At 54.9% G+C, this 13,926-nt stretch overlaps 1 protein-coding gene across 3 annotated transcripts in view; it reads left to right on the top strand.

The window, feature by feature from the left end:
* The window catches only part of LOC136453269 (bifunctional riboflavin kinase/FMN phosphatase-like), a 30,418-nt gene that overhangs the window by 15,159 nt on the left and 1,333 nt on the right, over positions 1-13,926 (top strand). The window contains exons 6-9 of one of the 3 annotated variants that reach the window (XM_066453849.1): positions 5,288-5,349; positions 5,526-5,615; positions 5,704-5,843; positions 6,043-6,132. In XM_066453849.1, coding sequence (XP_066309946.1) covers positions 5,288-5,349; positions 5,526-5,615; positions 5,704-5,843; positions 6,043-6,132 — 382 coding nt within the window. Of the gene's footprint in view, positions 1-5,287; positions 5,443-5,525; positions 5,616-5,703; positions 5,844-6,042; positions 6,133-13,926 lie in introns of all 3 variants that reach the window. The other 2 variants (XM_066453848.1, XM_066453847.1) reach the window with 2 other exon arrangements.

Genomic DNA, 13,926 nt, shown 5'->3' with positions numbered 1-13,926 from the left:
CAGGAGCGGCTCCAGCTTGGGCCGGTCGACCTTCGGGACGCCCCACTTCCATTTCTCCGGGCAACTCCCCACAATCCGCCCAGTATAAGGGGGAAGTCCCCCGTCGTCGTTGCGGAGGTAAAACCAACTCGTGTACCACCGGCGGTTGGAGGACGCGAGTTGGGCCAGGATGTAGAGGTGCAGGCGGTCCTGGCGCACTTGGAGAGTGTAGCCTCCGGCCCTCGATGCCTTCCTCTTGCCCGACGTGCCCATTGGCTTGGTAGTGTGCCCCGCCCGGAACAGGTGGAGCCACAAATCCCAATGGGGAGCGATCCCCAAATACCCCTCACAGACGGCAACAAAGATAGCCGCCTGAGCGATGGAGTTGGGATTAAAATTGTGGAGCTCCACGCCGTAGTAACGCAGGAGCGCCCGCATGAACCGGTCCGCCGGAACGCCGAGGCCACGCTCGTGGAAGGAGACGAAGCTCACGACGTAGCCGTCGCGGGGCCTCGGCTCCAGCTCGCCGTACGGAGCAATCCACTCCGGCCTACTAGGGTCTGTCACCAGGCAGAGGAGTCCACTGTCGACAAGTGACTGGAGCATCTCCTCAGTGACATCCGATAGATCCCAAGGGTCCGCCTCGACAACGACGACGTTGCCAGCCATGGATGCGATGGAGGAATCGGGTGCGGCGGTGAGTCTTTCTCCCTCCCTCCACACTCTCGCTTTTTTCTCGCTTTCTCCCTAGGCTCGCTCTCCTCTCCTCTTCTTCCCGGCACCCGCTGCTCTGGCGACGGCTCGACGGAGGTGGCAGGCAAGGTAAGACAAGGAGGGGCGAAACTCCTCGGGTATTTATGCAGGGAGGAGGTGAAACGAACGGGCGATGAAATCGGGGAGGTTTTCCCCGTCCGGCGCGGTTAACCACAAGCCAATTTTGGCGCCCCACGCGCCCACGTCTCCCGCATTAAATGCAAGGACAGTTACGTCCTGTCCATCGTGTCGTGCTCGGCCACTGCGGCAGCAGGCGTCGTTTCGCCTCCCCATGAAACCGCCTCAAAAGGCGTGCCACCCGCGGCCGAGCCGATAGGGAAGATATTTTCCGCGGCCTGTTCCTTTCATAGGAAGGAACCGGGCTCTGAGCCTATTACGATCCAGGGGTTCGAAGGCTGGGCCCCAAAGGGTTTCGACAGCCGCCCTAGGATAACAGAGTCAGGGGCGACCGCGGGCGAGCCTGTACGGGGCCGAGACCCAATCGAGCGAGACGCTTGGGACGCCCAAAGTCGTGTCCGAGACCGGCAGGAGAGTATCCGAATGGGATCCCACCGTAGGGAGGCACCAGGCCACCGAGGCCCAACGAACGGCCTCGGCACCCACTAGAGAAATCCGCTGGTACTATTGGAGTGTGTCTCTAGACCGCTAGCCGTCCCCTAACGAACGGGGTTCGGACCTCCACTCGGACTACCCGCTAACAGCTCACCGGGAGTGCCACCGCTCGTGCCCATCGAGGGTAGCGAGACACATTCCACCCCTCCTTCTGAGCGAAAAGGAAGCGCGAGGGTCGCATAAAAAGTCAGGGGAACCCCTAACGGCCTTCTCGCCCTATGCAGAGGCTAGGGGGCTCCTCCTGCAAATATGCCGAGACCCCACAACCTAGGCTCGCGCCCAAAGGGGCCTCGGCAAACAAACCCTCACGCGCGAGGGGCGTATGAAAAGTCAGGAGAACTCCCGATGGCCCTCTCACACAGAGGCTAGGGGCTCTTCCTGCAACCTTGTCGAGACCAGAATGGGCTCGGCAAACTAACCCTCCGTCCGAACGAAAAGGACATGTGAAGAACAGATGAAAGGGCCAGAACACCCAAGACAAAGACAAACAGTCCAAAACCGCGCTAGAAGTTTCATTACAAACACAATAAAAAGGGCACCAAGCCCGTTACGGTCTAGGGGTTCGAAGGCTGGGCCTCCAAAAGGTTTCGACAGCCGCCCCAGGGCAACAGAGTCAGGGACGACAGCGGGGCGAGCCTACGAATGGCCTAGGCCCGAGCGAATGGTCGCTCGGGGCGCCCTAAGTCGTGTCCAAGACCGGTGGGGAAGTATCCGAATGGGATCCCACCGTAGGGAGGCACCGAGCCACCGAGGCCCGCGAACGGCCTCGGCACCCGCTAGAGAAACCCCTTGGTACTCTTGGAGTGCGTCTCTGGACTGCTAGCCGTCCCCTAGCGAACGGGGTTCGGGCCTCCACTCGGACTACCCGCTAACAGCTCACCGGAAGTGTCCATGCTCGTGCCCATCGAGGGTAGCCTGGCGCATTCCACCCCTCCTTCCGAGCGAAAGGAAGCGTGAGGGTCATACCCAAAGTCAGGGGACCCCTGACGAACCTCTCGCTCCGTGCGGAGGCTAGAGGGCTTCTTCCCGCAACCTCGCCGAGACCCCCGCAACCCGAACTTGCGCTTGGGGGCTCGACAAATGCAATAAGAACTACTCGTTCAGACACGGAAATGAAGAAAGCCCCTGGAGGAGTAACTCCACTCCCCCAGGGGCTCGGGGGCTACACCCGGCGGGTGCGCTCGCGCGCACCCACCGGAACCTTAACAAACAAACCCCAGTTCCTACGGGGCAGGTAGAAACCAAGCCTCGGCAGACCCTCAGGGGGAATACACGCATTCCCCCCGAGGCTCGGGGGCTACTGTCGGGTACCTTGGAATGGGGTACCCCAAGCAAAACATCAAATGGGTTGCCCAAATCCCATCTAAAAAATAATAAAAGCAAAAAGGTAAGTCGTGGGCCCCTCCCCGTCGCGACCAAGCCCACTGGGTCATCCCCCTCCTCGCCTCGAGCCTCAAGCAGGGGGTCTCGGCATCCTGACACCAACTCGGTAGGGAACGCCGTCTCCGCCTCGCCCGAGGCTCTCCACGGAAGGCCTCGGCAGGAGGCACACTCTCCGTATCGCGCGAGGCCTCTCGCGCGAGGCCTCGGAAAGGAGCCTGGTCTCCGTCTCGCGCGAGGCCTCATTCTCCGTATTGCTCGAGGCCGGCTCGTCCGCGGTCCCTCGCCCTCCACCTCGGCCGACCCTCCCGACAGCACGTCACGTCTCATTAATACCGTCAACCACTCCCGCAATCTCAGCCGGACAGCGGCTCAACGTCACAGAATGGCCGACGCGACCCGAAGTCGCATCAGCGCCATACCGACCTGGACAGGGCACAGCGGGGGTTACCGGCCACTGTGTCCCAACACTATGCCCACGATCAGCGCCTGGGACAGGGTATGACGGGGGTTACCGGCCACTGTGTCCTACCACTGTGCCCACGACCCGCCGCCCGCTCGAGGCCTCGGCACTGTACACCAGGGTCTCGGCAGTCTCGGGGTTCGTGCCTGCCGAGACCCCCCCACCGCAGTACAAGCCCCAGCACCGACCAGGCCTCAGCCTCGCGCACAATCTGTCCACCGTGGCTTGCACGTTCGCCGCCACGTCTGCTCCGAGACACTCCCTGGGCTCCCACGACGCACAGGATCTGATGTGACAACCACGCCGCCTCTTTACTCCTAGGACGGACTACTTCGACGGCCACGCCGCCACAGGAACAGGCCACAGGGTTCGGACATGCCGCCCCTGTTGGCACGATGCCGCATAGTAATACATGTACTGTCCCTACCCTCCCTTCAACTATAAAAGGAGATGACTTGGGCCACTTAGAGGAGGAGGACACCGAAAACCCACACACACGCACACATTCCAGCCGCTTGAGAGCAACGTCTCAGACGGTCCACACGACACCCTGCCGAGACCTGGGACTAGTTCCCTCTCTCCCTTAGCTTGTAACCCCCTACTACGAGCACTTCGGTGCAAGGAATACAAGTTCGATCTCTCAAACTGGACGTAGGGCGCCGATTGCCTGAACCAGTATAAACCTTGTGTCTCTTTGCATCACCATCCGGAATCAGGAGCACGCAGAACAAATTCACTAGTCGGCTGGTTGAGGACCCCCCGGTCCGAAACACCGACAGCACTAATTACATTCAATACCATATCACCAATGACAAGCTTGACTAAGATAATCATATCTCCTTGCCTTCTCACTCCCACCACACTATTGTTGAGGCTCTTATCAATCAAAACTCCTCAATTTCTATTCGCGATTGTCCCTGTGTACCAAAGCTTGAAATATGCATTGTCCACCTCCTTCGCCTTCTGACCCTTCCATTTAGTCTCTTGAACGCATAATATATTTACACGTCTCCTAGTCACGGTATCAACTAATTCTCTTAACTTACCTGTAAGCGACCCTACATTCCAACTACCTAAACTGATCCTAGTTGGTTCGACTAGCTTCCTTACCCTTCGCACCCGTCGACTCAGATGTGAAGACCCTTGCTCATTTTTCACTACACCCGGGCGCCGATGTAGCGCGCCACTAAGGATGCGACAACCCGATCCTTGCTCACTTGACACCGTGCCCAGATCGCGACACGGCGCGTCACGGGGGTGACGACCAGCCCTTGCTCATTTAACACCATACCCGTGTTCCGATATGGCGCGTCGCTAAGAGGGTTACGCCCCAACGGTTTTCTTTCGGGTTTCATCTCCATTAGAATGGCTAGATTTAACGTTGGCTCGCCACGCCTATCACAACCCTCCTCCTTTACCAGGGCTTGAGACCTGCTATGTTGAGACAAAGCCAAATGATATTACTTCCGGTAGATGCTGGTATGCTATGATGGCTATATTTAAAGTAGATCCCTTATATCTTCTGTTGAGTTCAGCCTCACCAATCACAAAAATTAGGGGCTTAAGGCATCAAAGGTTTTTCATACGCAAATAATTGATAGGATCACTTCCTTTGGTTTTCATCAGCATTCTATTTTTCTATGTGAAATGATATGGCACAGTGTATGATTAGGGACACAAGTTCACTTTTTTTTGTCACTGGACTTTGGGTCAACCCAAAACAAACGAACTATTCCAGATTTCGAAGCAAGAAAATGGGAAAAATGAATTAAGGCAGTGAACCAGAACTACCCATTGGGTACCCACTTGCTTTTCTAAATTTATTTCATTCTCATGACTTCTCAAAACCTGACCCTTTTATACACCTCTTACACGTATATGTAGGATGCCCATGCACTTCTCTCACAAAACAATCAATAATATTTATATTTACTCTTTCATATATCCCTCTCAACTATGTTTAATCTTCATGTCACTAAAGTGGTAAGTTGCACGCTTCCAATGTTGATGCATTGAAAAGAATGCACTTGGTATGTGCTATTGAGTTATAGTTTCTGCTTCCTTGGTCGTTTTTTATAGCGTTGGAGTCAAGGGTGCCAAGGCTTCTGGGGCAAAGGCGGTTGCAGTACCATCACTTCAAAGTCAGAGGAAGCACTATTATATTGCTGATGTCATCCTCTATTCACTTTTAGACTTTGATCCTGAGCTATGGGGTCTTCCTCCATTTGAAGATCGTAACTCTCTTCATTGACCACTGATTTTGTTTTCTTTGATAAACTGGAATTATTTCAAATCTGATGGGTGACATTTATCATAGGCATTCAAGGTGTACTGCCGATTGATCCCTTACCTTCAAATGCCGGGATAGGTGATAAAATTGTAAACAATCTTCATTGGGTAATTTCAGGTTAGACACTTTCTGACTACTCTTATATACTAGTGTTTTTTAATACTGTAAATCACACACGTTTTTTACTTTGACTATCTACAAACAGATGACTGTACCTACGAGTGTATTCCTGACCAAATATCAGGAATTTATTTGGGTTGGGCCAAGTCCAAAGTGCATGGACTCTCCAAGGTGATCATGGGTACTGGGTGGGACTTCTCACAGCAGACCGTCGAAAGAGTGATGGTACTTCTTGTTCTTATATGTGTGGTTGTTTTCATGTGGGAGGCCAGCTGTCCGAAGATTTCCCTACAGTTCTAAGTATCTTTTCTGGCACGAGATTTTGAACATTGGTGGTCTAGTAATATTTACTAACAGATTAATGCATAGTAAGGTTTCCAAGTTTTCTCGGACAATCATTTGAGTTGTGGTTTTTCTTTTACAGCAAGTAGATTTTCTTGATTCCTCTGGCAGGATTGAAACAGAGCCTGTGAAGCTGCTTGTAATTGGTTACATCCGGAAACTCCAAAGTGCGGTAATAACCTTTTATTAAATTTAGCTATAACTCAAGAATCTGACTCCACTGAATTTTTTCATGTACTCATGCTGGTTCACATAGATATGCCATGTAGAGGATTGCCAAATAGTATGCCTTATAGCTTATATAGAGTACAATGAATGAATATTAACTTATTTTCAATTCATGGAAATAGAGGATGGCGACAACTGACACTTATTTCTGATACAAGGAAATAGATGACTCCGGAAAATAAGAAACATAACCAAAGGGCTCCTCCCGAGCACAACCATATTGGCTCATTCCTGGGGATTTTGTCTGCCCTTTAGGCTTCTCATAGCTTTTTTTTGAATGTATTAGGCTTCTCATAGCTCAATGTGGCGTCCTTATTATATTTGCATCATTTCTATTTCATATTCTGCTATGGATCTCCTGTCAAGGGCGTCGAGGGACAGGGTAGGAGGACCCTGGCTACATAGTTCGTAGTCACGATCCGTGGTTAGGGGCGATGTTTTACCCCTCAGCGCCCGATTGTTTCAGCAAAGATAGATTAGGGCGTACCCAGTGCAGAGAGCTCCCGCTCTGTGCGGGGTCTGGGGAAGGGTGTCAGTGGCAAGCCTTACCCCCGCCTGTGCAATGCGAGGAGACCGCGACTCGAACCCGGGACCTTCCGGTCACATGCGGTAAGACTCTACCGCTTGCACCAGGCCCGCCCTTCGGCTTCATTATGATGAAGAGCCATTTGGCTTACATATAGGCAGTAGGCTGCCAATCACTCCCCAAAACTCTCTCTCAATCACTCACAATTATTCCTCTGATTTCTCTCAATCACTCACTAATGAGTTACTAAATTTAGCACCAGCTAATGGTGCGCCTCTAACAGCAGCAAATTTAGCCACTTTCCTGGCCAGCTGCACCTGCCTTCTTAGGCGTGCGGCTAAACTGTTCGCCCCACATGACATCACCACCCCAACCGCCCCCTCGAGCTGGAAGTTTGGATGACGCTCGATGAAGGGGTCGATGTCCTCCCAAGTGGCTGATGCCACCGGTTCGCCCTTCCACTGGATGAGGACTTGTCGCACGCCACGGGCTAAGCGGGTGCGCACTGCCCGCTTAGGTTCTGGAACAGCCGCGCCGTGGTGGATGTCCGGCTGGGGCGGCGGGGCATCTGGTGGCGTGCCCACAAACTTCTTGAGGAGCCCCACATGGAACACATCATGCAGGCGAGCATGTGGTGGAAGCTGCAGGCGAGCAGCGACCTCGTTGATGAGCTCGATGACGCGGTACAGCCCATAGAAGCAAGGCTTCAGCTTGCCCTTTGTGACTTGGGGCAGAGAGACAGCGCACAATGACGGAGATGAAGCCACGCCCAATCACACATGGCATACGTGACAGCACGATGGAGCTTATCGTAGGTGCGCTTCTGGATGGCCTGAGCCTGTTCCAGCCTGTAGTGTACGTCGGCCAAGAATGTGTCCCGGTCTGCCATCTGCTTGGCCACCGCTACGACCCGGGACTTCCCAGGCTCATAAGAGCAGATGGTCGGGGGATCCCGGCCGTACACCACCCTGAATGGAGTGTCCTGCAGGGAGGACTGGTAGGCGGTGTTGTAGACATACTCAGCCCACGGAAGCCAGTGAAGCCATTGGCGGGGGCGGTCGCCGGTGAAGCAGCGGAGGTACATGACGATGACGCGGTTGGCTGCCTCCGCTTGGCCGTTGGACTGTGGATGAAATGCCGTGGTCATGTGGAGCTTGGCACCCGTCAGCCGCATGAGCTCACGCCAGAACGTCGAGGTGAAGACCGGATCTCGGTTGGACACCAATGACTGGGGCACACCATGAAGACGGACCACTTCCGCAAAGAAAACCTACGCCACTGTTTCCGCCGTGTAGGGGCGAGCTAGCGGAATGAAGTGGCAGTACTTACTGAACCTGTCGACCACTGTTAAGATCACAGACTTGCCCCCGACTCACGATAATGCCTCCACGAAGTCAAGGGCGATATCGGTCCAGACCGATGATGGCACCGGCAGTGGCAGGAGCAAACCCGCTGGATGGAGATGCTCGGACTTGTAGCGCTGGCAAGTTGTGCACGCGCGGATGTAGTCCTGCACAGCCTAGCGCAAGTTGGGGAAGTGGAAGTCGCGGCACAGGCGGTGCACGGTGCGCTGGGGCCAGTCGCGGACAACCTGCACCTTGGCTGGATGACTGGATCCATGGTGATGCCGGCCTCGGTGATAATGTGGCCGAGGTAGGAGATGGAGTCGACCCCAAAAGCACACTTAGAGCGCTTGACGAAAAGGCGGTGCTGTTGCAGCACGGCGAGGACGGCACGGAGGTGATCTGCCCAGGTGAAAGGTCCTTGTTTGGTTTTGGTAATTGAGTGACAACCTAGGTGGACTAATTGTGTTTATGTGAGATACACAGGTAATTAGTCCACAGGTACATATGTGTGAGCAACATATGCCATGAAGGTGAAAATGGCTTGGAGATGTTGCAAAGCTCACACATGTGATGATGAAGGAGCTTAAATGCACATGAGACATGACATTGAGTCATGTGATCAAGGTGGAGAAGATCAAGACAAGACTTGGCTTGATGGACCGGTTGCAAGCGTGAAGGGCAAGTCGAAGGCTTTGGAGTGATGGACCGCGTGACGGTGAAGCTTGAGCAAGACTTGACGCCGATGGACGATGGCAACGGTGAAGAGCAAGTAAAGTCAAGATTGATGAACCAATTTGATCATGTGATGATATGAAGTGGATCATATCATTGTTGATCGTGTTGGTGCATGTGTTGCATCAACATTGGAGGAGATGGAATGGAATGCGCAAGGCAAAGGTATAACCTAGGGCATTTCATTTCACCGGTCATAGGTGTGTAGAGAAGTTTATGACCGGGTTTAGGATAGATGGCCGTACTATCAAGAGGGGCAAACTTGTTTGCATATCGATCATCTAGTGCCACTCGAGTGATTTAACTTTGCATTGTCGCTAGGATCGAGTGGCGTGGCAAGTTGAGTGGCTAACATCCTTTGGGAAATGATTGTGAAAATGCTAACACACTTACACATGGTGGTGTACACTTTGTGGTGTTGGCACATTTACAAAGGAGGTGGTGTTTATAGGGTTGAGATGGGTTTGGGTCCCTCTCTCCCTCCCGCCGAGCTTGTGAGGCAGGATTCGGCGCTTTCGGGAAAATGGAATGCCTATTTTCTATTGCGCCAGATGCAAATTCTTGTGATTAGCACACTTGAGCAAGGGTGAAGACAATGGAGAAGATGCTGGCGTCGGTCAACTGACCGGACGCTGGATCTGAATGCACCGGACGCTGGCAGGCTGTGTCCGGTCGTGCTGACGTGGAGTGTAGCAGTAGCTGGAGAGTGACCAGATGCTGGCTGCGTCCGATCGCGTTCGACCGGACGCGTCCGGTCATGCTCGGGAGCTTACTGGAAACGACCGGACGCTGGGGGTTCAGCGTTCGGTCAGTTGAAGCTGCTGCGTCCGGTCAAGTCAAGTGACCATTGGAATCGGGACACGTGGTCGTCTGCGGGCGACCGGACGCTGAGGTCCAGCGTTCGGTCAACACGACCGGAGCGTCCGGTCGGCCCGACCGTTGCCCAGTGAAGGGGTAACGGCTAGTTTAGCCCTTGGGGCTATAAATAGAAGTGGCCTTCGACCATGGCTGGTGCTGAGCACCTCAAGGGACTTAGTGTCCATGCTTGTGAGTGCTTGGGAGCCCTCCATCACATATATACTTGATAGTGATCATTCGATTGTGTGAGTGAGCGATTCTAGTGCGATTGCATCATGAGGTTGCATCGAGTACCACTAGGTGATCGAGTTGCAAGTCGGTGGTGCTTGTTACTCTTGGAGGTTGCCACCTCCTAGACGGCTTGGTGGTGGTCTCCATCGAAGCCCGCAAGAAGCTTGTGTGGTGCTCCGGAGAAGTGCTTGTGAGGGGCATTGTGCTCGCCCTGCGGGAGCCGCGAAGAGCAACTCTAGTAAAGCGTGTCATTGAGCTACCCTCACTTTTGGGGTAGGTTCTTGTGGCGCCCGACGTGCGGGCTTAGCGGGTGATGCTAATTAGCCGCCGAACCACCAAGTGAGCGGTCGACACAACGGGGACTAGCGTGTTGGCAAACACGTGAACCTCGGGAGAAAAATCATCGTGTCAACCTTGTTCTTCCCGTTGGTTTGCATCCCCATTACACAAGCTTGCAATTACTTTTATACATATTAAGCTTGTGTAGTTGCTCTTGTAATTAGATAGCTTGTGTAGCTTGCTAATTACCTTCTTGCTTGTGTAGCATAGAAGTAGCTCCCTTGCGTGGCTAATTTAGTTTGTGTAACCTTGTTAGTCACATTGCTTAGTTTGTGTAGCTAAGTTTTTGCGCTCTCTAATTAGACTTTGGTTGCCTTGTTATTGAGCATTGCTAGTGAGCTTAGTTAGCTTTGTGCTCTTGCTTACTAGCATGTGTATGAGCTCCCTTGTCGCTTAAAGTACTAGTGGCATAGGTTTGTGTAACCTTGCTCCTAGAATTGTTTAGGAGAGCTCTAGCTAGCCCGGCACCTTTGTTGCATAATTGTTATCTTTGCAAGGTGCTAGTGAACATATATAGTGGGGTGTAGTCTTGGCTAGACCGTTAGTTTAAATTCTGCATTTGTATCGGTTAGCCGACGCGATTAAGTTTTAGAAAAGACTATTCACCCTCCCTCTAGTCGCCATCTCGACCCTTCACCAGGTTGTGCTGTAGATTAGGATGTCATCAAAGAATACGAGCACGAACCGACGGCGGAAGGGATGAAGCACGTCATTCATCAGTGCTTCGAAGGTGGCTAGGGCGTTGCACAAGCCGAACGTACGTCATCACCATCACTAGGAACTCAGAGCCCATCGTGCGTGTGGAACGCTGTCTTTTCGATGTCGGTCGGATTCATCCAGACTTGGTGGTAGCCCGAGTGTAGATCGAGCTTGGTGAAGAACTTGGCGCCATGGAGCTCGTCCAACAGCTCGTCGACCACCGGGATGGGGAAGGCATCCTTGATGGTGATAGCGTTCAAGGCACGTTAGTCGACGCAGAAGCGCCACAAGCCATCGGCCTTCTTGACGAGGAGGACCAGGGAGGAGAACGCAGAGGAGCTCCTTCGAATGAGGCCCTGGTCCAGCATGGCGGCGCATTGCCGCTCTAGTTCATCCTTGTGTGTCTCCGGGTACCGGTAGGGTCGGACGGCCACGGGCTGCGATCCTGAGAGGAGAACGATACTGTGGTCGCGACCGCGTGGTAGAGGTAGACCGTGGGGCTCAGTGAAGACATCGGAGAAGGTGTCGAGGAGCGCGTCTAGCAGGTGGGCGCTGGCGTCGGTCGCGTGCAGTCTGGGTGCCTCCGACCCAGCCATGCCCTGCCAGCAGACCTGGTGCTCACGTCGCTAGAACGTCACCGTGCGAGCCACTGGGTGCCGAGGACGACGTCATACCCGGCCAGGGGAATGACGAAGAGGTCGGCGAGGAAGTCATCACCGTCAACAGTGAACACGGCTCGGCGAATGACGCCGAGGCAAGAGACACGCTCACCGTTTGCCACCATGGCTGTCATACGGGGCGGTGTTGCGGAGGGAGCCCAGTCCGCTGCGCCGCCACCTCGGAGATGAAGTTGTGCGTGGACCCCGAGTCGAGCAGCGCGACGAGGGAGATGTTGCCGAGCTTGAGGTGGATCTATATCGTTTCGTTGAGGCGGACTTCGGCGATGGCGTGGAGGGAGAAGTGGGGGACGACCTCCTCCGTTGCCCCTTCCTCCGGCATCTTAGGAGAGGTCTCCTCGTCCTCCACGGCACTGTCCAATAGAAAGAGTCGCTGGCATACTATGTTATAACCGTGGCCGAACTTTTCGTTACAGTTGTAACAAAGTCCGAGGCGGCGGTGTTCCTCCTATTCGGCTTGGGTGAGGCGTTTGACCGGCTGACCTTCCACTGTGTCGTGGGGTCGAAACCGCGGCAAGCATGTTGTTCGAGTCGGTGTCAGAGTACGGGGTCTCCGATGGCTCGGGTGGACTCAGGAACACAAGAATCATGCATAGAAGACGCAACGGTTTATCCTGGTTCGAGCCAATTCGGTCCCTACGTCCAGCAGCTGATGATCCTCATACTCAAGAGCACCCAAAATCTAGGGGGAGGTACAACAGAGTGTAAAGGAAGAAGATTTGGTAGGGGGGTTAGCTCGGTGCTAATCCTAAGGTTGCCTCGCTGCCGGTGGAGTCCCCCTCGTCGGAGAGGAAGGAGACTACGGGATGCGGTGGAGGGGCTCTCGATGCCCCTCTCTAGGTTGCCTTGCTCTCAGAGCTGAGCGGAGGCAGATGGAATGGAATGGAGTGTATGGTGATCGAATCGAGATCCTTCCCCCTCTAGGTCTGACCTTATTCCTTATATAATAAGATAGATCGGGTACAAGGCGGTTTAGGAGGTTCTAGTCTATGGTCTACGTGTGCCGGAGTCCAGGAGGGGTTTGCAGCGGTGCACCATGGACCGTCGTGGTGTCTTGGAGCCGAAGAAGCCTGGGCGTCGTCCGGCTGCTCTGTTCAGGCACTCTATGTATCAGGCGGTGTCGACTTGGACCGATCTCCCCCGGGTGAGACCTTCTGGAGTCTTCTTGGTGGCGAAGGAGGTCGGCTCCAGGGGTTGAGGTGCGGGCCCAGAAGCCCCCCAGCCCCTGAGGCTGCGAGAAGCTTTGTCTTATTGTGTCATGCCCCGGACGTGACCCTATCGGAGGAGCACTTGGCAGGGCACGCCTAGGGAGTGACGCCAGTCGGTAGCCTGGGGCTTGTCTTCTTGTTCCCGGGCCCTGGCTGGCATCGTTAGTCGGGCAGGAGCCAAGGACCGGGCTTGGTCGTGCCATAGATCGGGAGCCCAAGGCTCGGGGAAGCCCTCGAGCTCCAAGCGGAAGCTGTGGTCGAGTCAGACTCAGTCGGGTCTCTTTGTCAGAGGGTGCGCGCGGGCGTGCCCGATGGGCATAGCCATCGAGCCTCCGGGCGATCCTGAAGGGGTCGGTCGGGGGTATTCTTCGTTCGGGAACCATTGGACCCGAGGCTTAACATACCTATATATAGGATTTCGTCACACGGTGATCGTGGCCTGGGTGGATGTGGCTGGGGTGGTCGTTGGCGGTGCCGGTAGGGTGAGGCGCGGGGCGGGCGCTGGAAGGAGTGCGCGCGTCGTCGCCCGAGGCTGAGGCGCTGCGTACTGATCCCGCAACTCGAGCTTGCGTGCCAAACTCATGGTCGCGGCAAGGGATTGGGGGTTGTGAACCTCGACGTCGAAGCTAAGCGGCGGTTGGAGTCTGGAGGTGAAGAGCTGAACCCACTGGTCCTCGTCCAGGAGCCCCGTGCGTGGGAGGAACGCTTGGAAACGGTCCTAGTACTCCTCCACGGAGCCCGTGCGTTTGCACGCCGCCAATTCGCTGAGTGGGTTGGATCGGAGGGGCGGACCGTAGCGGAGGTGGAGCAGATCCTTGAAGCGGCGCCAGGACGGAGTACCCTCGTCCTGTTGGATTTGGATGTACCACATCTGTGCCCCGTCCTCTAGGTTGTACGAGGCCATCCAGACCTTCTCCTCCTCGAGCTTCTAGAACCGCGGCGGCCGGTCCAGGTGGTGCTCCCTGGAGGTGGGCCTGGAGCCCGAGGCAGACGATGGCGGCCGGTTCGCGTCCAGGCGTTGAATCGCCTGGGAGTTGGCATCGACAGAGGCTGCAGTGACTTCAGGGTGGTGGCCAAGGTGTCCAGGGTGGCCTGGAGTGCGGCCTCCTTGGCGCTGGTGTT

This window comes from Miscanthus floridulus, chromosome 5, assembly GCF_019320115.1.
Source record: "Miscanthus floridulus cultivar M001 chromosome 5, ASM1932011v1, whole genome shotgun sequence".
Taxonomy (NCBI): Eukaryota; Viridiplantae; Streptophyta; class Magnoliopsida; order Poales; family Poaceae; genus Miscanthus; species Miscanthus floridulus.
Note: the sequence above shows the minus strand (reverse complement) of the source record. Positions and strands in the feature narration are given on the sequence as shown.